The sequence below is a fragment of the Chanodichthys erythropterus genome, chromosome 12 (assembly GCF_024489055.1).
Source record: "Chanodichthys erythropterus isolate Z2021 chromosome 12, ASM2448905v1, whole genome shotgun sequence".
In the NCBI taxonomy this organism is placed as follows: domain Eukaryota; kingdom Metazoa; phylum Chordata; class Actinopteri; order Cypriniformes; family Xenocyprididae; genus Chanodichthys; species Chanodichthys erythropterus.
In genome coordinates, this window is record NC_090232.1 from 16,218,848 (window position 1) to 16,245,631 (window position 26,784).

At 35.1% G+C, this 26,784-nt stretch overlaps 2 protein-coding genes across 2 annotated transcripts; both read left to right on the plus strand.

Annotated features, from left to right (window-relative positions):
* The first annotated feature begins 5,124 nt into the window (after positions 1-5,124).
* tlr3 (toll-like receptor 3) lies at positions 5,125-11,787 on the plus strand. Its single transcript, XM_067402987.1, has 5 exons — positions 5,125-5,314; positions 5,945-6,422; positions 7,894-8,088; positions 9,026-10,875; positions 11,123-11,787. The coding sequence occupies exons 2-5, from the start codon at positions 5,982-5,984 to the stop codon at positions 11,349-11,351; spliced, it is 2,715 nt and encodes a 904-aa protein (XP_067259088.1). The 5' UTR covers positions 5,125-5,314; positions 5,945-5,981; the 3' UTR covers positions 11,352-11,787.
* Positions 11,788-16,467: 4,680 nt separating this feature from the next.
* On the plus strand, positions 16,468-26,081 carry cyp4v2a (cytochrome P450, family 4, subfamily V, member 2a). Its single transcript, XM_067403976.1, has 11 exons — positions 16,468-16,719; positions 17,209-17,321; positions 18,282-18,367; positions 18,555-18,745; positions 19,372-19,441; positions 23,330-23,456; positions 23,555-23,728; positions 23,816-23,918; positions 24,044-24,178; positions 24,794-24,973; positions 25,388-26,081. The coding sequence occupies exons 1-11, from the start codon at positions 16,527-16,529 to the stop codon at positions 25,549-25,551; spliced, it is 1,536 nt and encodes a 511-aa protein (XP_067260077.1). The 5' UTR covers positions 16,468-16,526; the 3' UTR covers positions 25,552-26,081.
* Positions 26,082-26,784: the final 703 nt, after the last annotated feature.

The following is a 26,784-nucleotide window of genomic DNA, read 5'->3' on the forward strand; positions in this document are numbered from 1 at the left end:
GTACATACAGTTCATTTATATAAGCATCACATTCAGATCTTGGTTAAATGTTAGATAGCAAATAACACATGCTATTATAACTATCAAAGAGACTGTCATTATATAGTTGTATATAATCAAACAACATACAGTATATGGTCTTAAAAGTTCTGCAGCACATCCTCAACCTAACCACTGGCTCTGCTCTTAACCACAGTAGTAAACCTACAAAACTGACATAACAGAACCCCCTGTATATCCTAACATAACACAACATTAAACACTAACGTATGTCTCCCTATTTTAATTTTGTGCAAACACACAAAAAAATCACCTCAACTCAATCATATTAAGTTCAGCTTACTACAATTAAATTTTGAGTTAATGCAACTTTTTTTCTATTAAAGGATTAGTTCACTTTCAAATGAAAATTGCCTCAGGCTTTACTCACCCTCAAGCCATCCTAGGTGTATATGAATTTCTTCTTTTTGATGAACACAATCTGAGAAATATTATTAAATGTCCTGACACATCCGAACTTTACAATGGCAGTGAGTGAGGATCAACGAGTATGAGCTGAAGAAAGTGTCTCACATCCATCATAAACGTACTCCACACGGCTTTGGGAGGCTCCGGCCTTCTGAAGTGAAGTGATGCATTTGTGTAAAAAATATATACATATTTAACAAGTTATGAAGTATAATATATAGCTTCCACCAGACCACCTTCCGTATTCAAATTACAGAAAAAAAAAAACCCCGGAACTTCACTTCTCCTTGTATGCCCGTCTGTTTGTCTCCTTGGTTACAGTTTAATTAGTGGCTCCAGTTTAGGTGTGTTTAGTTAATTAGTCTCGTTTAGTCCTTTGTTCTCCTTGTATAAAAGCCCTCAGTTTCTGTCTAGTCCTTGTTTAGCTTTATTTATGTTACATGGTGTTGTAAGTTATTTTCCTGGTGATTTTCCTTGTTCATAGTACTCCACTAAATGTTCTTGAAGATATCTCATTCATCGTGCGTGTGAAGACTACAACCCAACCGTGACAATTATTACATTTTTGGTGCTCAATTATCAATAATGGTTCTTATTATTAAATCATATAATTAAAAACTTAACCCCCCTAACTTTTAAACAGTGGTGTATCACGGTTTCCATAAAATATTAAGCAGCACAACTGTACAACATTGATAATAAGTAATGTTTCTTATGAAACCAAATCACCATATCACAAATATATTCATTTTAAAATATATTCAAATAGAAAATTGTTCATTTAAATTGTGATAATAAATTAAATGAAAATAAAATAAATAAATAAAAGGCATAAATACAATAACAAGCATAAGAGGCATCTTTCAAAAGCAATTAAAGAATCTTAATTATTTAAAACTTTTGACTGGTAGTGTATAAATGTAGCAATTTTGACTTTTCTTCTCAGATAGAGACTAGTATAGAGTATACATTGAGTTGGCCTATACAATGTGCAAACTTATTATAAAGACTGTGTGTATGCATGCTAAATCTGCATTGTACAGACCCATTTTACAGTAGAATACTGTTTGAGTGCCCATGTACTTTATAATGAATATATAATGTATCAATATATTATACACATTATGGATGTATAATATATTGATGTAGAATATACAGAGTAAGCAGCAAACAGAGTACACAGAACTGGCATCACTTCGAGGTCAATCAAAGGTCATATCTCTCTGTTCTGATCTCTGAAAGAATGCTTGGGAATAACAAACTGAAAGAAGTTGTTGAGAGGAGAGATAAAAGAAGCAGACAAAAGAGTCTAGAGAGATGAAGAGAAAGAAAGCGTATTATGTTATCAATTCAATTATGCATGAGTTGAACAGGTATAGAGGCAGGTTTTTATTTAGACCATACAGGGAAAAGACAAAATATATACTCAAAATTGTATAAATGTAAAATTGTAAAATTAAATTACAATGGATATGTTATAATTAATGCTAAAATAAAATATATTTCAAAAGGATCCAAAAGCCTGAGACCAGAAGTGAAAGGTTTTTATTTATTTAAAGCTGCAGTCCGTAACTTTTTTGGTTAAAAATGATCCAAAATCAATTTTTGAGCAACTACATAACCAGCCAGTATTCAAAACTATCTCATTTCCTTAGCCCGATTCACAACGGTAAGCTTGTAATAATGTTTTATAATTCGGGTGGTACTGGTGGGTTTCCGCAGGAAATTCGAGCATGCAGTCATTCGTTTTTGCGTCATTACGTCACGTCTGTTTACATAAAGAACGAGTCCCAGCTAGTAGGTTATATCGTGAGGATGGCGGATCATTAGCAATTTGAGAACAAAGTATAACAATTATAATAATTTGCACAGTTTGACGTGATCCGATTTGAAGCGTTGGATGGCGGCAAAGAGGAAAAACTTACTGACTGCAGCTTTAAAGGTGCCCTAGGATTGACAACAGACCCGGAAGAGAAGACAATGCTGAATAAAGTCGTAGTTTTTGTTATTTTTGGACCAAAATGTATTTTTGATGCTTCAACAAATTCTAACTAACACACTGATGTCACATGGACTACTTTGATGATGTTTTTATTACCTTTCTGGACATGGACAGTGCACCATACATACATTTTCAATGGAGGGACAGAAAGCTCTCGGACTAAATCTAAAATATCTTAAACTATGTTCCGAAGATGAACGGAGGTCTTACGGGTTTGGAACGACATGAGGGTGAGCATTAATGACATAATTTTCATTTTTGGGTGAACTAACCCTTTAATTATGCCCCAAAATAAATGAAAAATGAATTAAAAAAATCTATGGGGTATTTTGAGCTGAAACTTCACAGACACATTCAGGGGACACCTTAGACTTATATTACATCTTGTAAAAACTGGTTCTAGGGCACCTTTAATATATTTCTCTGTTTTTCATTGCAAATTGTATTATCAGCAGAGCATTATCCATTTTTTAAGAATGCCTCAGTATTTCCTTTAATGACAGATTCATGCACTTTGAACTCTATGCAAAGTCTATGCAAAACCTGATGGATCATGTTTTGAGAATGATCAAAAAGGTTTTGATTGATGCAATAAAATCTGTATATATGAAAAGGGCTTTGTCATATACATCTTGTAATGCAAAGTCCACATCTTCATTCCTGCAGTTGATGCTCTTATATGTGGAAACAAAATGATATAAGCTCTGATCTGCACAGAAACGTTTTTTCCTCATTTATATGCAAATTTATACACCCCATAAATTATGCAAAATTTCAAATGGTTGAGACATTACCTACCGCTGATTCTTTCAGAATCATAGAGCATACTTTAGAGTCTGTGTGGGTGCCTGGACTGATGGATTGCCTGCAGTAACTATCTGTGAGAATAGCTGCATGTTACTATTAACAGTGTCAGCGAAACATGCACAGGTTGACCAGCAGAATATTGATCATTTGTGTGGAGTGAATAATTGCTGACCATGAAAGGACACAAATACATTGTACCTGTCCAGCACTGTTCAGTCACTATAGCATGGAGAGATATATGTGACCCTGAACCACAAAACCAGTCATAAGTCGCACTGTTATATTTGTAACAATAGCCAACAATATATTCTATGGGTCAAAATTATCGATTTTTCTTTTATGCCAAAAAGTCATTAGGATATTAAGTAAAGATCATGTTCCATGAAGATATTTTGTAAATTTCCTATCATAAATATATAAAAAATGTATTTTTGTGAGTGGATATGCACTGCTAAGGACTTCATTTGGACAACTTTAAAGGCGATTTTCTCAATATTTAGATTTTTTTGCACCCTCAGATTCCAGTTGTATCTCGGCCAAATATTGTCCTAACAAACCATACATCAATGGAAAGCTTATTTATTCAGCTTTCATATGATGTAAAAATCTCAATTTCAAAAAATTGACCATTATGACTGCTTTTGTGGTCCAGGGTTACATATGGAGTGAAAAAGAGAAAGAAAGGGCTACATTGATGTGGCTGAAATTAAATAGGTAGCATAAAACATATTTACCAATACATATTTGGCGCTCATGACATCTGTTTTGTCACTTTATCTGTATTTTAAAAATGCTAAATTGAATAAACACCCTGAAAGGTCTACTGTCTTAAGGCCAAATGCTATTCGCACGCATACTGATGCAGAGTGGTAACCTGCTGTTTGTCAATGAGTCATCAGATTCCAGGTGCTGTTCCACTTCCTGCTGCAGTTGCTAGGTAACAACACACATCTGAATCCAAAATCTTAGGAACTGCATGCACACGTAGGCTATTCCTCCAGACACCTGCTGAACTCTGACACCAAGGTGTTCTTTGCAGTATTATGAAACGAAAGACCAGTTCTAATAATTTTTCTAATTTAAATTTTAATCAAAATTATTATAGAGATTGTGAACACATATAGCCTACCTCAGAATTCAGCCATTTGAGCAGTAGCAAGACATTTGTTTAACTAGCCAATACATTCAAATAGTAATAAATACCAGATTCATATTTATTTTGATATTTATATTCAAATACATAATGCTGATTTATTAAACGTTATTACGAAGTATTTTCTTGAATCTTGACCAACGTGATCTCATTTTGAAATCTCTGGCGCCCCCAGCCGGATATTTGTAATGAATGACTGCTGAAGCGATGTTGCATTTAAAATAATATATGAATGATTTTAAACAATCAGTTTTTAATTAATAAATATTCTAATTAAACTAAAAAAATAGTTATTGCAATTAATTATTTATCAAGTTTTCTTGTTCTTCTTCGTCGAATGTTTTGAGGGGGGGAGAAGGGGGAAATCCCTCTCAGTTTACTCACTTCCTATTTTTCGTTTGGGAGGCCAATAAAACATATTGAGGGGGAAAACTATATTAGAAAAAGCAGAAGTGATATGAAATTAATCGCACGTTCTTATGACAACATGAGGAAGCTGTTTTGGTAGCTATATCTTTATCTTAGTCGCTGACAGATGAAATAGAAGATTAGAATGCAATTGTCATTAAGGGTTTTGCAACATGATCAAATCTGCATTCAAATCATAAGGGGAACATGTAATATCTGCCATATATTTTATATGACCTCGCTGCCGAATCTGAGTGACGAAATTTGATATCTAGGACACGTCTGCGTGAAGGATCCGCCTCTCTGTTTGTTTCACTTCTTAAGAAAGAGGAATTGTTCCCTACTGAAGGTTATTTTCCACCATGCAAAGACTATATTGCTATACAAGAAGACTGACTTGAGTTACTTCACTTTGTAACCACTTAACCATGCAGATATTTGAGCTGAACGCGAGAAATTAGATCGTCACATTTCAAGTAAGTCCATGATAAATGAACACATGCTAAATTCAGCAGCACTTTGTCTCAAATGAATACGTTCATGTGCAGCATCATGTTAAATTTTTTGGAAAGAGTAAACAATTATTTTGTTATAACTTTTCTGAGATGTAGAATATTTCTTTAATGGTAAGAGTGGATGGCTTGTTGTAAGTTTTTGCTTTGAACACGTTTTGTGAAATTTAAATACTTTAAATACACAGTAGGCTATTTCATAAGTATAAATGCATGTATTTAAACAGCATTAAAGTATATTAAATTTAATGACTTGTATCAGCAAATAGCTATAAAGAAACTAACGAAACAGCAAAAATGGAAAAGGCACCATAAAATATAACTAATATTAATTGTAGCTGATTGTATTGTATTGTATTGTATTGTATTGTATAAAATTACCAGTGTGACAACCTGACCCAACCAGACATAAGAAAGAAGTACACTTATCTTGAGGTTTTAACTTTAGGTTAAAATCTTGTGACAACTTCCCCATGTGACAACTAGCCCTGGACCTTTTTAGATATTTTCTATGGTACAAGCCATATTGTCTAAGGCAAACTTATACTTTGTGAATGAAATATTGATGTCAACAGTATTGTTATGTTTTTACAGTTTGACTTTGAAAAAAGCTTGGAAGAAAGGAAAATATATGGAACTGATGAAACTCATACTGTTGCCCCTGTTCTACACTTGCTTCCATGCCCACTGTGCAGGCTCTGCATATCCACACAAGTCAACATGTACGATTGAAAATGCCAAAGCAGACTGTAGTCATATGAATCTGGATGTAGTTCCAACGAACTTACCCAGAAATATCACCACATTGGATGTGTCTCATAATAGACTAAAAAATCTGTCTTCCTTGCATTTGTACTCAAATCTGGTGAATGTGGATGCCAGCTACAACTCTTTAACTGCAATAGAAAAGGATCTATGTATTTCTCTGCCACACCTGCAAATTCTTAATCTGCAACACAATGAAGTGTATTTGATGAGCGAGAAAGTCCTGAAAAACTGTTTTCATTTGATGCGTCTTGACCTGTCAGTCAATAGGCTGAAGCTACAAGGGGAGCCTTTCTCTGTTCTAAAGGTATGTTTATGAAGACGCAGGGGGAAAAAAAAAAATGAAATGCAATCAAAAGTTTGATGTGTCTTTTTATGGACTTGTTTTTTTTTTTTTTTTTTTTTTTTGATTGAATTATTTGAGCTATGTTTAAAGCATAATTCATTCAGGTTCAGCTAGTTCACTAATATTTGCATAGAGGGATGGGTTACGTTATAAGTGTTTGAAAAGATATAGTCAGTACTGTCACCTCTGAATGATAATAATGTAGGGTAGACCAGGTACAGTTGGTTATAGGGTACAGTTGAAACACCTTAAATAACTTGCGTTCGCAACAAGTCTGATCTGTGAAATTTTCTTAGCACATGCATATTAGCACCCTCTTCAATCGTGTGAAATTTGAAGTACATGCGCTTCTCCAGTCCGAAGATATCAGCGAAAGTTTTTTTCTAAGGTAATTTTTTCACTTCACCACGTCGCTTCCACATTGAATAGCTTCTCATCCTTACATGACTGTTAAAGTTAACTTACATTTTCGTAAACCTTATTTTGTGCTCTAAACACTGACATATTGCATGACTTTGTGTCATACAAGGTCATCGTAAAATCTAGAGAAATGTTCGAGGTGGTCAGCGGGGTACAGTTGAGACACATACCCACACCATTGCGGCACATGCAGTTTAGTTGCACGATGTAAGTTCTATTAAGATCTATAAATCTATTAAAATTAATAGATTTCATCTGTTTTATTATTGCTGTTTGCAGTTGTTCAATGTTTTTTACTGTTACTCAACTTTTCAACTGTTAATATTACATTTATGGCCTAAAATTAAATATTGTATCACTGTTTGCCATTATGTTTTACAAATGGACTACATTTAACTAAACAAAATAATAAAATAAAATACTAAATGGAAATAAAAACTGTTAAATTCTCATTTTTAAAGGTATTTTACATTTGTAGTGAATTGGTTAGGCAGCTTTACAGCATTCCGGATGGGTGTCTCAACTGTACTAGGGTACTGTTTCAACTGTACCTGACTGTTTTCGACATGGGTACAGTTGGAACAAAAAGCTTCTTGTGTTTATGAGCTAATTGTGAAAAATATGACCTACTTATGGATGTTAATTACTAATAATATTTTAGTAGACAAGAAATGCCATATGAAAAATCACTTCGTTTCACTTATTTTCAGTCCCATAATTTTGGTGTGGTAACGGTGAAAGCAAAAAGTGTACCAACTGTACCTGGTCTACCCTATAACTGAAAATTGTATCTGCAATCTCAATGGTTTGTCCACAATTAAGACACTCTACCCCTTCCTCTCTTGCCTGTTTTTTGTTTATTGGTATAAGGAAGCACCAGTATTAAAATCCTGACTAACACAGATAAACCAGTTACTGATTTCTTGCTATAGCCTCTAACCAGAAATATCATTTTCCAGTCTGTTATGGTCTTATAGATAATACATTTCATTAATATTTCCTCCCTATGTAGAATTTGACATGGTTGGATGTATCTCGAAACAAACTGAAATCTGCTAAATTGGGCACACAACCTCAGCTGCCAAACCTGGTGACCCTTATTCTTTCTGGAAATGAAATTTCTGTACTGCAAAAGAATGACTTCTCATTCCTCAGTAATTCCTCTGCATTTCGGGTTCTGATACTCTCGTCTCTGTCTCTTAAGAAGGTAAGAGGAACAGAATCTGACACATGTCAGGTTACTTTCACTGACTGCACATCAGAATCTATGTATAAAAACCCTTTCAGAATTTCAGACTCTATATACATGTTTGCCACAGTGTGTTTACTCAAATTTACTCTTATCTTTCTTGGAAAGCTGTTGGGACGATATTTCTATCTTTGGCGACAGTTGGACTTTGCTTTGATGTTTTCATGGTGAAATAATATTGAATAACTAATTTTGAGACTGATTATTGGCATGACCTAAAAATCTCATGTTAACTTATGAAGTGTATATTACCAAATGCTTGCGTAACATGAGACTTTTAAAAAACAAATTCAATTTGAACTAAAAGGCAATTAGTATGTTTATTTGCATTTTTAAATGTTCAATTTTAGCTGAACTTGAAACAATTATTTGTCTTTTAAAAAGTCATATAAACGCTCTAGTCCAGTTTAAATTGTCTGATTTTTACAAAGTTGAACTAAGGTCGTGTGTCCACCAAAGTGTTTTTTTTTTTTCCAAGGCTAGCATATTTTTCCAGTTGTTTTCAATGGGAGCACTCAAGCACACACAGCTAGGCGTTTTCAGCTGGCTAAAAACGCTTTGGTGGACACACGGCCTAATAAACCTAGATAATGTGATTGTAGCTTGGCTTTGTAAAACATGTATACACACTAATGAGACTAAAGTTGCTCCAAAAGATGACATGCATGCATGGTTAATCCTACAAATATTAGATTATGCACTGTCACAAATACTTGGACAGGCAGGTGAGACTGTTTGCTGCACTATGCACAAACCTGCTGTAGCTTGGATTATAACTGCATGTAAACAAACTCAATGTCATGCTAAAAAAGTGTAGTTTCTTGAACCTGGTTTAGCTCTACCATTCTCACTCCAACAAACTTTGTCTTCTTTTTCAATTGTTTTGTTAACTCAGATCGAGAATGGCTGTTTCCAGGCTATTGCTAGACTATCTGACTTGGTTCTGGATTGGAGCAAGCTCAGCACTCAGTTTACCACTAATCTTTGTGAAGAACTTGCTAGCACAGCCGTGCGAAACCTTTCCCTTAAGAACACTTTCCAGGTGACACTCTCAAACACGACTTTTAAAGGTCTAGACAAGACTAACATCTCAGTGCTTGACCTCAGCTACAACACAATGTCCAAGATTGCTGATGGTGCCTTTCAGTGGTTTCCCCGACTGGAGTTTTTATCCCTGGAGCATAACGCCCTTAGACACCTAACTAAGGACACCTTCAGTGGACTGGGAAACCTGAGGCAGCTTAACCTGCAGAAAGCACTGATTAAGAGCCATACATCATCCTTACCAATTATTGAAGACTTCTCATTTCACCATTTAGTCCAACTGGAGCATCTTTGTATGGCAAATACTGCATTCCGAGAGATAACGGAGCACATCTTCTCTGGACTTCTGCACCTGAAGACACTGGATTTAAGCTGGAGCAGCACAGGGTTGAAGACAGTCACAAACAAAACCTTTGCTTCTCTGTACAAATCCCCACTGCTTGAGACGCTTAATCTTACAGCTATGGGTATAAACAAGTTGGGGCCTGGTGCCTTCTCAAGTTTGGGCAACCTCACTACACTCCTACTTGGCCGAAACTTCATTAATCAGCAGTTGAAAGGGGATGAGTTTGAGGGCCTAACTAGCATTAAAGAGATTGACATGTCTATAAACCAACAAAGTATTTCCCTTACAAATACGTCATTCATCCACGTTCCTATGTTGAGGACTCTAAAGCTAGGTCGTGCCCTAAAAGGGACCCTAGATATTGAACCATCTCCATTCAGGCCACTAGTCAACCTCACAGTTCTAGATCTCAGTAATAACAATATTGCAAACATAAATGCTGGCATGCTGAGAGGGCTGTATAATCTGAAAGTGCTGAAAATGCAGCACAACAACTTGGCTAGGTTGTGGAAGACGGCCAACCCTGGTGGTCCAGTGTTTTTCCTCAAGGATGCCACAAAACTGTCTGTTCTGGATCTGGATTACAATGGCCTAGATGAGATTCCACTTGATGCTTTGCGTGGCTTCTCTGAGTTACATGAGCTAAGTCTCCGTGGTAATCTCTTGGATCAGCTGCATGCCTCTGTTTTTCATGACCTACAGTCTTTAAAGTATTTTCATCTTCAGAAGAACCTTATAACATCCGTCCAACGTGCCACATTTGGTGTGCCATTGTCCAACCTGACAGTACTTGACATGGACCACAACCCCTTTGACTGCACCTGCGAGAGCATCCTGTGGTTCTCCGAGTGGCTTAACTCCACCAACACAAGCGTTCCTGGATTTCCTAAAAGTTACATCTGCAATACCCCAAATGCCTACTTTAACCGCTCCGTCATGTACTTTGACCCATTGTCCTGCAAGGATATGACACCTTTTAAGGCACTGTACATTTTGACTAGCACAGCTGTTTTAATGTTGTTATTTACAGCTTTCCTGATGCACTTCCAGGGATGGAGAATCCAGTTCTTCTGGAACATAATAGTAAACCGCATGCTGGGGTCGCTGAAAGATGAAAGTGTTACTGAAGGTAGATATGTGTACGATGCTTATATCATTCACACTGCTAAGGACAGACCATGGGTGGAACGAAGCTTGCTCCCCCTAGAGGATGAAAAATTTAATTTTTTCCTTGAAGACAGAGATGCAATACCTGGCTTTTCTCAACTTAACACCATTATTGAAAACATGGGACAATCCAGGAAGATCATTTTTGTTATCACAGAAATGCTTTTAAAGGATCCATGGTGTAGGCAGTAAGTAAAATTACTCTATCTCTTCTATCTCTAAATTGTTAAAAAAGGAATACCTACAATAATATTTAGTCACCATTAGTTAAATGCAAACCACTGACCAGTTTCAGTTCTTTAAGGTAAAGATTTGGATCCTGAAAGATATTCACCAAACACAAGCTTCCTTTTCAGCAAGTTACTGAAATGCACAGATATTTTAGCCATTTAAACATTTCAGAAGTATTTACACTTTCTCCTTCTTTCTCTGCAGATTCAAAGCACATCATGCACTTCACCAGGTAATGGAGAACAATCGTGACTCCCTGATTCTGATTTTTTTGCAAGATGTAACTGATTACAATTTGAACCGCTCTCTGTATCTTCGCCGTGGCATGTTGAAACCTCGCTGTGTTCTCTACTGGCCTTTACACAAGGAACGTATCCCAGCTTTTCATGAGAAACTCCGCTCAGCATTAGCCTCTACCAACAAAGTTAATTAGAAATGATTTTTCCTATAATGTTTATTTTGTGCCAGGTCCTCAATATTTATACTACAGTCCTTACTTGGATTCTCTGTTCCATCACTTTAACATTTCTTAACACATTTACAGTTTAAAAGAATTTTCAGGTCAGGTCAGTTTATTAATAGTTTTAAGTCCAACAAAATACACCAGCGGGGGATACGTTTTTGTAAGTTGAATAGTTTTGGCATGTTGGCAGGTACTAATTATTTTATTGTTTCAGACTGAGAAGGGGTAATTAGTAAAAAAAAAAAAAAAAAAAAAAAGGATAAATGTTGCTCGTTGTTTGTATTGTATTGTATCAGTGTTTATGCCAAACACTTTTGTCGCTAAGAAAGAAGCTTATGTATGAGTATTTTAGAAAACCAACTAATTTTTTTTTTTTTTTGTACAATGCAGCCACCTAGTGGCCATTTCATTTGTTTACTTGGTAAATTTTTATTTTTGTCTGTTTCTCTAGGCACATGCTTTGAAATTCAAAAATGCTAATTAATATATATATATATATATATATATATATATATATATATATATAAATATATATATATATATATAAATATATATTTATTTTTTTTTTTATATATATTTATATTTTATATATATTTTATATTTTATATATATATATATATATATATATATATGTATATATATGTATGTATGTGTGTGTATATATATATATATATTTTATATATATATATATATATATATATATATATATATCTGTGTGTGTGTATGTATGTGTGTATATATATATATATATATATATATATATATATATATATATATATATATATATATATACAATGTATATGTGTGTGTGTGTATGTATGTGTGTGTGTGTGTGTTTCTTTTTTCATGAAAGATTAAAAAAAATAAAAATTGTGGTCAAATGCTTGTGCAGAATAAACAACGAACAAATACGTCTTGTGTATTTGAAAACCTAAGCACGTTCTATGTCTTAAGGGGGTGTAGCCCATCACATTTTCAAGTCATTTAACAGGCGAGGAGCTCTGAAAACCCGTTACACTACACATATAACACAACATCAAAATGAATGTGGAAGTTGGGGAACTGTTGAACGGATTGGTAATTTTTGTCTCAATTTTATTGGTGCTGATTTTCACAACATATCAGTTGCTTAAAGATTATTTGCATAAATGGAGAGAACTAAAACCTGTACCCGGGATTAGTCCAGCTTACCCATTCCTAGGCAACGCGCTCAACTTTAAGTCTAACAGAAGAGGTAAGTGCAAATAATACGATTATTATCGTTACAGGATATAATATAAACTAAAGTAGGCCTATAATATAATAATTTAGTAATAGTAATAATAATTTAGCTAGTTTAGTTCATTCTGACATTATTTAAAATTAAAAATAAATAGTTTACCATTTATGATAAACATGTACGAATGGTAAAAAACAAGTAAACCAACAAAACATGTCATGGAATGCGCTTGTCTGTCCCTGGCGACCCAACAGGACTTTCACGAGGACAATGCCTCCCTCTTGCGCAGAGCTGAATAACTGCAACTAATGGCCGTATCCTGGCAACCTAGAACTTTCTTTTGTCATGTTTTAATGACGGAGGAAAATTATATAATAGCATTACATACCCAAACTTCAGGTTATGCTTCACATGCACGTAGCTAGATAAACTATATGAATATTTTAATAGAGTATTCACACATTAGATATTAAATCCAGACACCCTCTCAGAGTTACTAACAGCCACAACTTTTATCAAGTTTTAAAATTTCACAGTCGTCTCAACACGAAAAAGAAGTGAAAATGATTAATTGCAAAACTGCTGCCATATACAGTGAAGTAGGCTATGTTCTCAGTGTTTTTGCATTTGCGGCTCTCTTTTCTAATATGCTTTTGAAATAAGAGAGCAAAGGCCTCGGGTATTTAGGCCTATCTTTTTACCTTGCAAGAAAAAGCATGTGCGCAGTTTTGTGATTACCTGATCATTATTATGGCTGTTCATTTCTCTGTAATTAATTTTTAAAAAGGTATACTTATAAAACTAGAAATATAAATGAGATCTCATTTGGCGAGAATCCAAATATGTTTTCATATTTGTATGGAAGTAAAATAATGCCACATGTTTTTGAAACAAAAAGCATCTTTAATAGCACTACTTATATATTTTATTTCGCGTCCACAAATTCCATGGTTCAAACATTTTACATCTGGGAACTACAGGGAAAGCAGTAGAGTACAGAGCATAATCTCCATCTGCTGTTAGTCGACCTCACCAACAGGTGGTGCAAGCGTGTGTTAACAAAGAGCAGAGCAACAGTTTAAATGGATTTACATTAACGGAGCAAACAGTAAGTGCATGTGTGATGATTATCTGGGACAGTATATATGCATAAAAGCTGAAAAAGAGACAAATGTTGTTTACATTTAATTCAATGTCTTTACTGTTACTTTCCCTGTGTAGCCTACATGTAAGCAGCTTTCTCTACAGATTATGCTTGGTACTCTACTGCTTTTCCTGCAGTTCCCGGATGTGAAATGTTGAAAATTGAACCATTGAATTTTTTAATGCTAAATAAAATGGACCGAAAATTGCCTGCTGAATAATATAGTTTGTATTTTTAAACAAAATGAATATTTTGGAAGTGAAATCTGAATATGGATTATTGCATTTTCGACAATGAAAATGTGTGAAATGTTTTGAATTGAAATATTCACAGCTTATAGGTGCCCTAGAAATTTTTTTTTTTTTTTTTTTTTTTTTTTTTTTTTAAAGATGTAATATAAGTCAAAGGTGTTCCCTGAATGTATCTGTGAAGTTTCAGCTCAAAATACCCCATAGATTTTTTTTTTAATTCATTTTTTTTAACTGCCTATTTTGGGGCATCATTAGAAATGAGCCGATTCAGGGTGTGTGGCCCTTTAAATCTGGTGCTCCATGACCCAAGAGCTTAACATAAAAACATAAACATTAAAAAAAAGTTCAAACAGCTAATATAACCCTCAAAATGGATCTTTACAAAGTGTTCGTCATGCAGCATGTCTAATCGCGCAAGTACAGTTTTTATTTTGATGTTTACATTGATTCTGAATGAGTTTGAGGCTATGCTCCGTGGCTAACAGCTAATGCTACACTGTTGGAGAGATTTATAAAGAATAAAGTTGTGTTTATGAATTATACAGACTGCAAGTGTTTAAAAATGAAAATAGCGATGGCTCTTGTCTCCGTGAATACAGTAAGAAACTATGGTAATTTTAACCACATTTAACAGTACATTAGCAACATGCTAATGAAACATTTAGAAAGACAATTTACAAATATCACTAAAAATATCATGTTATCATGAATCATGTCAGTTATTATCGCTCCATCTGCCATTTTTTGCTATTGTCCTTGCTTGCTTACCTAGTCTGCTTCAGCTCTGCACAGATCCAGATGTTTTACCCTTGTCTAATGCCTTTCATAATGTTGGGAACATGGGCTGGCATATGCAAATATTGGGGGCGTACACCCCGACTGTAACGTAACAGTCGGTGTTATGTTGAGATTCGCCTGTTCTTCGGAGGTCTTTTAAACAAATGAGATATAAATATATTATATAAAAAGGAGGAAACAATTGAGTTTGAGACTCACTGTATGTAATTTCCATGTACTGAATTGTTATTTAACTATGCCGAGGTAAATTCAGTTTTTGAGCAGGATACTTCAGGATAAAAATAAGTTACATTTCAGGTGTTCGGTGTTCGCTTTTGACCGTGAACAACACAAGTGTGACTCCCAGATGAACATCACCAGAGGGTTAAAACAAACTCTGGTGGGACTGCTCTGTTAGTGCGGTTCAATTTAATGTATGACCACTGCCATCCGAGCAATGGTGCGCACCAAACAAGCGGACCAAGACTCCTGAAAAGGTGGGTCTCGGCCTGCTTACAAACAAACTCTGGTGCGGTTTGACTGAAATATGAACACAACACAAACCAAAACTTCTAAACAAACAAAAAATAGGACATGATGTCACAAATGCGAACCTAAAAAGGACAGGTTTTCCTCATGATGGGAGCTACGTTGCCCTTGCCCATTAGAGTTTGTTACAGATATTGGAGTTTGGTCTCCTTGTGGAAGATCTTCATTATGTGTGTGTAATGGTGGAATTCCTGGTGCTGTTTTGACTCTTTTATAAGCTCTTTGTGAGTTCTCAGCTGGTAAAAATACCACCTTACTGAATGTACGCACATTAATGACTGCATTTAGCCCGGCACACAGTATCATGTTTTGGATGTTCAGTAAGTTCCATTGAAAATATACATCATAAAAGCCTTTTTTGTTTGTTTGTTTGTTTGTTTGTTTGTTTGTAAGGTTCTGTGTTAAAATGAGAGTATGAATGCTAAGTGAACCAGGAATGTATAATTTTCTGTTTCCAAAGAACCTGATTAGAACATGCAACAGATGTCTGCTGAAGAGAAAAAAACATCTGTATTCTAAATCATGAACATTTTAAAGACATGTAGTCTATTTGATATCTGACAGGAAACATCTTAGAGACATTACAGATAAGCAAAGATGCAGAGATCATTTGGACGTCTCCGTGATTTACGCCTACGTGTGATATCAACAAGTGTGAATACACCCTTAAACGTGTTTTTACACTTGGTTCTTTTCAGGTATCCGAGCACTGTTCGCTGTATATTTGACCCCTAATGATAAAGCAAACGATCAGCGAACCACCAAGAGAGCATCTTGGGAGGTGGTCTGAGTATGGGTCGCTAAAAACCTGCATTGTAAACACAAATTGCTTCAGGATCACTTGATTTAAAATTCGCAATTTAGTTTGGTCATCAAATGCCTCTGTACGAATCAGTTGTTCATCATGGCTGCTTCTTCTGGCAGATCTCTACAAATTATTGTCATTCATTCCAAACATTCTTCTACAGTATGTGTCAGTTGTACTTTCTACTTTCTATTGTAGTCCTTCCAATAATTCCCATTTCTTAATTTCAGAGGACATTTTGATTTTGATCTGTTCTGCACTGCTTTAGCAATTTCAGTGGGTTGTAACAGCACTTGCAGAATTATTGTCAGGATGATCCAAAGTCCAGCAGATTCACTATGAACTGGAGAGCTGATAGTGACAGAGACACAGGCGACTCACTGTGCATCTTGCTGTCAAGATGGTTGTGTTTGTCGGTGTGTATACTTTTGGGTTTGTGGCTGCGACAGTATGCGTTGTTCTCTTGACATATATCACCTACCAGCTGCTGAAAAACTACCTGCACAACTGGAAAGAGATGAAGCCCATCCCGAGCATTGGAAACACATATCCATTTATTGGGAATGCGCTGCAGTTTAAATCGAACGCGGGAGGTAAGAGGAGATTTATATCGGTCCATTTTCCTTTACCCCCTGCATCTTTAGGTCGTTTACTTTAATCTGCTTTAACCTGGCCAATAAAAATACAAACATAATTTATTCATTATAAAAGAGAATAAAAGAAATGATAACAAGTCAAAACATCTAAAATTTACAGTTTCCCTCACTAAATTTTAAAAGTAAGCTGTATAGTACAGTATATTTATATACTATTTATATAGTATATACTATTTACTGTATAGTAAATATTTTTGCATAAACTTGTGCGATAATTAGACTTACACAAACCTTGTAGTTGAAATATCTAGTAATAATTGTGACAACATTCCTATATGACAACTGCCCCCAGTCTCTATAAATTTTAAGATAAAAAGTTCATGTCCATGATACTGTCAACAATGTCAGTTGCACTTGACTTAAAGTAACCCTTCAAATGCATTCAAACTCGGTTTTGAGTAAAAAAGTTGAAAACATGTCTTTCAGATTTCTTTTGCCAGTTGGTTGGCTACACAAAGGAATTCCAGAATTCTCCTCTGCTTAAATTATGGATTGGACCTGTCCCATTTCTCATCTTATTCCATGCTGAGACTGTTGAGGTATTGTGAAATAACATATGTTTATCTCTTATGTTAAGCATTGTTCTGGGCTGCGTTTCCCAAAAGCATCAATGGTTTCTTACAATACTAAACGCAATACAATACTTACAATACTTGAGACTGTTGAGGTATTGACAGAAAGACTCACACACTCACACACACACACACACACACACACACACACACACACACACACACACACACACACACACACACACACACACACACACACACACACACACACACAGACACAGACACACACCTGTTATGATCAGAGTCTCTGGCCTAGAATCACTATCTTTCATAATATGTGCGAATGTTTGAAGATTAAGTTAACCTTGGTGAGTGAACTTATCTGACGGCACAACAAAGTTGATAAGTATGCATTAAATATCAGGAAAAGATAATTTATGCATGTTATCTATCTATGTACAAAGAAAGACATATGGTGTTAAAGTTCAGAAGAGAATATTCAGAGAATTTCCAGTAAAATATTAAGGTCCTACATGGTAAAGTGTAAATAGATTCACTGTGTACCAAAGACACACATATCAGCAACAGGATAAGAAAAATGTTTATAGATTAGTTTTGGGTTCTGGATCAGAGGAACCATTATTTCAGTTCATTTCAGCAGCCGTTAGTGCAAAGTAGATTCAAAATGCAAGGAACAAAATACAGTAAAAATCTAGTTTAAAATAATCTCAGGATACTTTGCTTGCTGTTAAAATAGTCTCACACTTGTGAAACTAGTCTAATGACAGTCTTTCGGGAACTTAATGCAAAATTCAAAATGTTGCTTAATTTTATATTGCTAACAAAATGCTTACATTGCAGACAACTCATGAATACTCAGTATATCTTCTAACCCTGTGGTAACACTAATGCAAGTTTAATTACAAAGTTTCTCAAGTCCTCAATTGTTTTATATGTTGTTTTTGGAAAAATGTTCCACTTATACAGACCCTGCTGAACAACCCTGTTCACATGGACAAGGCCTACGCATACAAATTTCTGCACCCATGGCTGGGAACAGGATTGCTCACCAGGTAAACAGTTTACTAACTTAATCTTAATAAAAGTGTAGATATCTTATTATGCAAAAATTGCAAATAATTATCAAATTATCCATAAAGAAGATTAGTGAATATATTCATAATGAAATATATATACATTCATTTCAAATAAAGTATACTGGATCTGTCTAAAATCCCCTTTTATTTTTCCTTCTCTTAGTACTGGGGATAAGTGGAGGCGCAGACGTAAGATGCTGACTCCAACATTTCATTTCTCTATACTAACTGAGTTCCTTGAGGTGATGAATGAGCAGGCGGAGGTTCTCATAGAGAAACTAGAGAAGCAAGCTGGAAAAGGACCTTTCAACTGCTTTAACCACATCACTCTTTGCGCCCTTGACATCATCTGTGGTTTGTGTGATTTTCTGAGTGCAGTTTAACCTTTGGCAGTGTACATTTTAACCTTAACCTGTTAACTGTCACCCGTCTTTTTAAACATAGATCTGAAAGAACACTCAGCAGATCATTGCAGAAGTGAATGCACTTCAAGTTTACTGTAAAACAAATGTACAAACTAAACGTTTTTTTATACAAAATATATATTTTACAAAATAATTTAGACTCTAAAATTGCTAGAAAATCAAAGCCATGTCTAACCAAGTTATGATCCTAATTAGTAGTTGATACTTCAAAACTGTTTTCATAGGATGAATTTCAAGTAAGGCTTCAAATTATACCTTAATTATGAGGATCACTCAAATAGGTGATAGGCAATAAAGTCAATAAAAAAGGGCCCCAAGTATCACGCTACCAGGACACTGACAGTTAACAGGCGATGGGTACTGACAGTCTGATATGTATGCTTCAGGGTTGATCATTTACAAATACATTTTGGACTGATGTTAAACACAACTAATTGACACATTTTTTGTGTGTTTATGGTGGTTTTAGTTTTTAGTGTTGATGACAATGTGAAATAATTGTTTGAGGATGTGGGGCAAGGGACAAATTTCAAAACAGATATTGTTGCATTTCAGAGACTGCCATGGGAAAGAAGATCTATGCACAGAGCAACTTTGACTCTGAGTATGTGCGCAGTGTGTACAAGTAAGTGTGTTTATTTATTATTATTATAATTATAATTATTATTTATTTATTTTTTACATTTATTATTGTTAAAAGATTAGTTCACTTTCAAAAAACATTTTCCTGATAATTTACTCACCCCCATGTCATCCAAGATATTCATGTCTTTCTTTCTTCAGTCAAAAAGAAATTAAGGTTTTTGATGAAAACATTTCAAGATTATTCCCCTTATAGTGGACTTCAATGGTCTCCAAATGGTTGAAGGTCAAAATTACAGTTTCAGTGCAGCTTCAAAGGGCTTTAAACAATACCAGACGAGGAATAAGGGTCTTATCTAGTGAAATGATTGGTCATTTTCGAAACAAAATACAACTGTATATGATTTATAAACACAAATGATCGTCTTGCACATGATTCCGCTTTCTGTATTCTTCAAAAAGCTTACGCTGTATGTCCTACGCCTTCCCTATTCTACTTACGAAAAAAAAAAAAAAAAAAAACAGAACTGGTTCCGTGTTTATTGTAAGTTGTAAGTAAATTATCAGGAAGATTTTATTTGAAAGTGGACTAATCCTTTAATATGTCAGGGACATATAAGGTGGATACTAAAGAGATATAGGACCATCCATCTGAGTACAAATCAATACTGGTTTGTAACTGTGCAAATGACTGTGTGTATTTATCTGGTTTGACAAGGTCGCTTTTATTACTCGTCATGTTTGTTTGAATAGAGTAAAGGCCATGCAACAGATTACCGTGTTTTTATCAAATAGTCTGCAGTCAGTGTTCTAAAAGTTTCAAAACACTTCAAACACTCTAAAGCCGCAGTCACTAGACTTTGAACATGCGAAATTTCTTCAGATTAGGGATGGGCGTATCGATATGAAGTATCAATATATCGATACTGACGTTATCGAAAATATCGATACTCGGATAAAAATATCGATACTAAGGTGTGTTTTTTTATTTTTTTAAATTTTATTTAACAATAAATTGAATGCATTGGACAAATAACCTATGTCAGCGAATAATTGTGTAGTAGAACTATTTCCTGCCCATCTGATGCTCAATTCTGACATTACATTCAAACAGGGCTGCGTTTAGTATTGTAAGAAACCATTGATGCTTTTGGGAAACACAGCCCAGAACAATGCTGGGATAAGAGAAAAACATATGTTATTTCACAATAAACAAAATGAAATAGTAGCCTACATAGTTTGTGCAATTACATTTATTTACATTGAACGTTAAAGGTTTATATTGATGTCATCATCATCATCAGTCGGCTGCAAATATTTGTGGTTTGCAGGCGTCAACAATCTTTTTCCATTCCGTTCTGTTTCTTGCTGCTGTTCTCATTTCGTCAACTGATGGTGGTATCTCACTGTTGATCAGTTTGCCTATGTACTGCGGGTAGAGAAGTTTTGGTTTACCACGATTTCTTCGGATTTGGTTCTTCAAAAAATCCAGCCAGACATTAAATTGATATTCTCTTCTGTAACAAATGTTGATACACTATCAGAATACAAAGGTTGCATTTTAAGGGTGCAACAGCCTGTCACTGGCAGTCCCTAAAGATAATGAACCATTACTACAGTGACCATATGGTTACCACTACAAGTAAACATTTTAACTCCCTGAGGTCTGAAAACGTGCCGGCGCGTTTTGCAGGTTTTTCACATTGCAGCAAAACAGACTTAAAATACTCCGTCATTTTTTGTCATAGAGACATAAGTAATATATCAATTGAAACTATAGAATGTCTTCTTTTATTTGTGTACACTCAGAGTAAAAACAAAATGTTGTGCTTTTTGCAAAATAAAGAAAACTAACATGATGCGTGATCTCTCGTCTCCCTCTGAACAAAGTCTAATCTGATTGAAAATCCAATTCTCCGAAAATGAACTGTAACTAATGACAAAAAAATTAGACTTATGTCAAAAGAAACGTTGAAATGTCAGGTTTTAAATCGTGCAAGTCAAATCGAAAACAAAAATTCTGTGTTTATGTAATCTGTATGAAAAGAGAGCCATGTCAGAAGTCCGTGTTTCAGCTAATTATCCGCTAATGCGGCCACGCCCACGGAGCCAGCGCTATTCAGAGGCAATACAGGCATACATCGTCTCAATCATGTATTTATTGTCTTGAAAAGTGTTTATCTGTATGTAAAAGCCATGGTTAACGACCTCTGGAAGACATACCGTTAGTTCCTGATATGTCCTCTTCTCCTTTAGAATAATTTGTGGACTAAATGTGCACAGAGAGCGCCCTCCGGCTACAAGTATGAATTGAAAACACCATTCCTGAAATGTCCTCTTCTTCTTTAGAATAATTTGTGGACTAAAGGTGTACAGAGCGCCCTCCGGCTGCAAGTATGAATTGAAAACACCAGTGCTCGTAGTAATGACAATGAATACAGAATAAACTCTGTATAGAATAAAATCTGTATAGAAAATTGACATAAACTTATGAGAATCCATCAATATTTCTCCAAATGTGCTTCTTTTAAACTAAAAACCTATAGTCAGACTCTTTGCATCACAAAAATACATTATATTTTAAAGAATATAATAGAATACCATTATTTTAAATTGAGCCGAGACATGATTACAGAGGGTTTTTTCACACCCTACCTGACTGAAAGGCCTCATTTATATGCAAGTCATTTCAGGTCATTATTATGTGATTCTTTTGTCTTCTTAGGTGTAAATGACCCATTATTCATGATCATTCACGTCTCCACGCATACTGTGTTTCTTGACAAAAAGTGACTTACAAAAACTAAATCAATATATTGTTTTATATGAACAAGTAGGCATTATAATTTTTACATAATTTTGAAGCAAAAACTCTAGCCTACAACCTCCAATACCCAGAAGTCTTGTAAACTCAGATTTAATATATATTTTGAGCTTATTTCAGTGACTTAATTTTTTTGTTTTTTCAATAACCACGCATAAATGTTATTCCTTCAAATACACAAACATGTGCATACATGTTCCTCACATATTATGGTAGCCTAGTTTGTGCTGAATACAGTGTAATGAAACTTTTTCCATTAATATGTCAATATCATTACCTATTTTACTCAATTAAATTCAATTTTAATTCAATAATTAAATATCGGTGATACTGGCCTTGAAAGTATCAGTATCGTATCGAAAACAAAAAAAAGTGGTATCGCCCATCCCTACTTCGGATGGTGTAACGGTTGTGATATGACCTCACGGTCTACAGGGTCTTTTTTATAAACATGAATTCAACATATAACTTAAAGTAATACCTTCAAAATGTAAAAAATATAGAACATACTCGACTTTACTGCAAAAATATAATTCGTGCCGTGACAAATTGATTTTCTACTGGTTGCACATCTTCACATGATGCGAATTTGCAGGTCAGAGTTCACAAAACTTGAACTTTGGAATGCAGCGAAATGCAAACTTTTTTCGCACAAGATTGCATTTCCGGTCTGATGCATTTGCATGAATTTGAATGGAAGTCAATGGAATGAAAAGTGCAATGTGACCACCCTTAAATTAAATTAAAACTTAAATTATTAAATAATTATACATGCATATATGTATGGACCCTTGATATCCATGATAGTGCTTCCACAACCTTCTAAAAGAGGTAAAATATATTGAGAGATTTATTATTGGTGTGAAATTTGCCATCACCCCCTTAACCGTTATATTAGTAACACCCTCGCAGTGGTGTTAATTTGTTTTTTGTAATTTATTGCCAAGGTAATACAAGACAAAGTTTACCACTATACATGTATATTAATTAAAAAATAAAATGAAACTTTACTAGATTTGCTATGTTGAGAATTGTGGAAACACATCATCACAGTCTGGGAAAAGGGTTCATTGCTTGCAAGTCTCTTTTTTATTCTCATTGTTTCAGAATGAGTGACATTATCACCAGGCGCCAGAGGATGCCCTGGTACTGGCCTGACTTTGTGTATAACTATTTTGGCGAAGGCAGAGAACACAACCGTAGTCTGAAGATCCTCCACTCCTTCACAGAGAGTGTGAGTATCAATGTGATATCTGTCCACATTAATTCTGGTCAAGGCTGCATTCTGATTGCCTTTGTTTTTTTTTTTTGTTTTTTTTTCCTGTCACACAGGTGATTTATGAGAGGGCAGAGTACATCCACTACATTGAGTCCGACAGTGAATCTGATCAGGGGATGAAAAAAAGACGGGCTTTCTTGGACATGCTGTTGAAAACAACAGATGAGGATGGGAAAAAGTTAACTCACAAAGATATCCAGGAGGAAGTGGACACCTTTATGTTTGAGGCAGGAACTGTTACAATATATTCATGTTAGAGTGCTGTTATATACTGATGGCATGATTCCAATTAGCATTTTTGCAACATTTTGCAGGGTCATGACACTACAGCGGCTGCCATGAACTGGGCCATACACTTGTTAGGTTCCCATCCTGAAGTCCAAAGAAAGGCACAACAAGAACTATTTGAAGTTTTTGGTGTGTTAAGCCCAATTGTGTTTCATATTATGCAGTTAAACATTTAGAATAGTTGAAACTTTTTTGTGAGCCTGAAACAACTTGGAACCCATTTTAACATTTTGCTATGTGTGTGTGTGTGTCAGGCGAGTCTGAGAGGCCTGTTAACACAGAGGATCTGAAGAAACTGCGTTATCTGGAGTGTGTGATAAAGGAGTCTCTGCGTCTCTTCCCCTCTGTTCCATTTTTTGCCCGAACCATCTGTGAGGATACACAGATCAGTGAGTTGCTTCTATTAGTCTTCTCACATATTCATTAATTCTTTAAGTCATGCATGCATTGAGCATTTAATTAATTTACACTGTTTAGTATCTTTTTTGTGTGTCCATTTTGCCCTGTCTATCCATCAGTTAATAAAATAAATTCAGCATGAAACTGAAGTTTTTTGTTTTTTTTTTTGAAACTGAGGTCTTTTCATCCCTATTGTGATGTATACCAGAGTGAAAAGGCTTCTCAAACAAGACAGAATGTAGAACAAGGCTTAATTTTGTCCATCTGAAATTGACTGGATGGTTGAGGTTTGCTATTGCTGTGATCTCATGTGAGTGACAGGTTGTCCCACGCTCGCACCAGTAAACTTGTCAGAAAAGATATGACATTGCAAGAGGGAGGGGAAGTTATCTTGACTGAAGATTATGAGGGCATAATCTTTTGCTTTCCACTGAAGAAAATAACAGCATACATGTTTGAAGCAACATTAATATCATTATAATTATATTCTAAATTATATAAATTATATTCTAAATTATATAATTATAATCTCTTGGTGAGCTGTAAGGATGGACATCTGACATGATATTTGTGTGCGTGTGTGTATGTATGTGTATCTTCTGTAGATGGCTATAAAGTCCCTAAAGGAGCAAATGCCATCGTCATAACTTATGCCCTTCACCGTGACCCACGCTTCTTCCCTGACCCTGAAGAGTTCCGTCCTGAGCGCTTTCTGCCAGAGAATTGCGTCGGTCGACATCCTTATGCCTTCCTTCCTTTCTCTGCCGGTCTTCGCAACTGCATTGGTGAGACCTACACACAAACATCATATACAGGTGCTGGTCATATAATTAGAATATCATCAAAAAGTTGATTTATTTCACTAATTCCATTCAAAACGTGAAACTTGTATATTATATTCATCTGTTACACACAGACTGATACATTTCAAATGTTTATTTCTTTTAATTTTGATGATTATAACTGACAACCAAGGAAAATCCCAAATTCAGTATCTCAGAAAATTAGAATATTGTGAAAAGGTTCAATATTAAAGACACCTGGTGCCACACTCTAATCAGCTAATTAACTCAAAACACCTGCAAAGGCCTTTAAATGGTCTCTCAGTCTAGTTCTGTAGGCTACACAATCATGGGGAAGACTGCTGACTGTTATATATATATATAAACATAACCAGAATTATGTTTGTGTGTATTCAGGTCAGCGGTTTGCTATAATGGAGGAGAAGGTTATTCTGGCTTTCATTCTGCGCTACTTTAACATAGTGGCATGTCAGAAGAGGGAGGAACTCCGGCCACTGGGCGAACTGGTACTGCGACCAGAGCAAGGCATTTGGATCACATTGGAGCGCAGAAAACGCTAAAACACACAGAGCTAACCCAGTGTTATGAGAATTCGCATGAAATGGCAAAATTCTACAGCGTATGATTCAAACCTAAATGTAACCATAAAGCCCAACACCTAAACCTACCCATTATTGTTCTAAACAATTCTGGAATAAGGTTTTGCCATCTTGTGTGAATTCTTGTCAGAAGAGTATTAACACACACAATAACACTGACATACATGTACTGTTTTTCAGCAGTGAAACTGTTCTGTAACTGAAAGTACTGAAACTGAAAGAAACTAATATGATGAAATTAATAAAATTCTGAAATAAAATTATATATTTAATCCATGCTTAAATTAACGTGGGATTAAATGTTGGCAAATAATTTTAATGTCTTCTCTGTCTACTTGTAATTTTGCACAAATTAATAACTAAAGATGTAGTAATATTTTGAGAAACAAGTTACTAATTATTATAAATACTATTCAAGCATCTTTATTGTCTCATTTTCATTTTCTGCTTTGAGGTCCCATGTAAAATTTGGTTAGTTTGGTATTTTGCACTTTAGCTGTGAGTGTCATCAACACACAAATACTTAGTCAAACACTCACCATATGGCACATACACCATAAGAATAAAGAATGTTTGATTTCACATGTACATGAATGCTCATACCTCATTCTATAGGTCAGCATGAAAAAGTCTACAATTATGGGACAACTTCAGAATAAATGATGCAGAAAATAATGACCTGTGCTGAAAAAGATCAATGGTTTGATCTGAGTCATTAAAGGAACATAGGCTCATTTTCCAACTCCCCTAGAGTTAAAAAGTTGATTTTTACCGTTTTCGAATACATCCGGTTCTGGCGGTAGCACTTTTAGCATAGCTTAGCATAGTTCATTGAATCTGATTAGACCGTTAGCATCGCGCTTAAAAATGACCAAAGAGTTTTGATATTTTTCCTATTTAAAACTTGACTCTTCTGTAGTTAAATCGTGTACTAAGACCGACAGAAAATGAAAAGTTGCGATTTTCTAGGCTGATATGGCTAGGAACTATACTCTCTTTCCGGCATAATAATCAAGGAACTTTGCTGCTGTATCATGGCTGCAGCAGTGCAATGATATTACATCTGAATGAGAGTATAGTTCCTAACCATACCAGCCTAGAAAATCACAACTTTTTATTTTCCGTCGGTCTTAGTACACGATTTAACTACAGAAGAGTCAAGTATTAAATAGGAAAAATATCAAAACTCTTTGG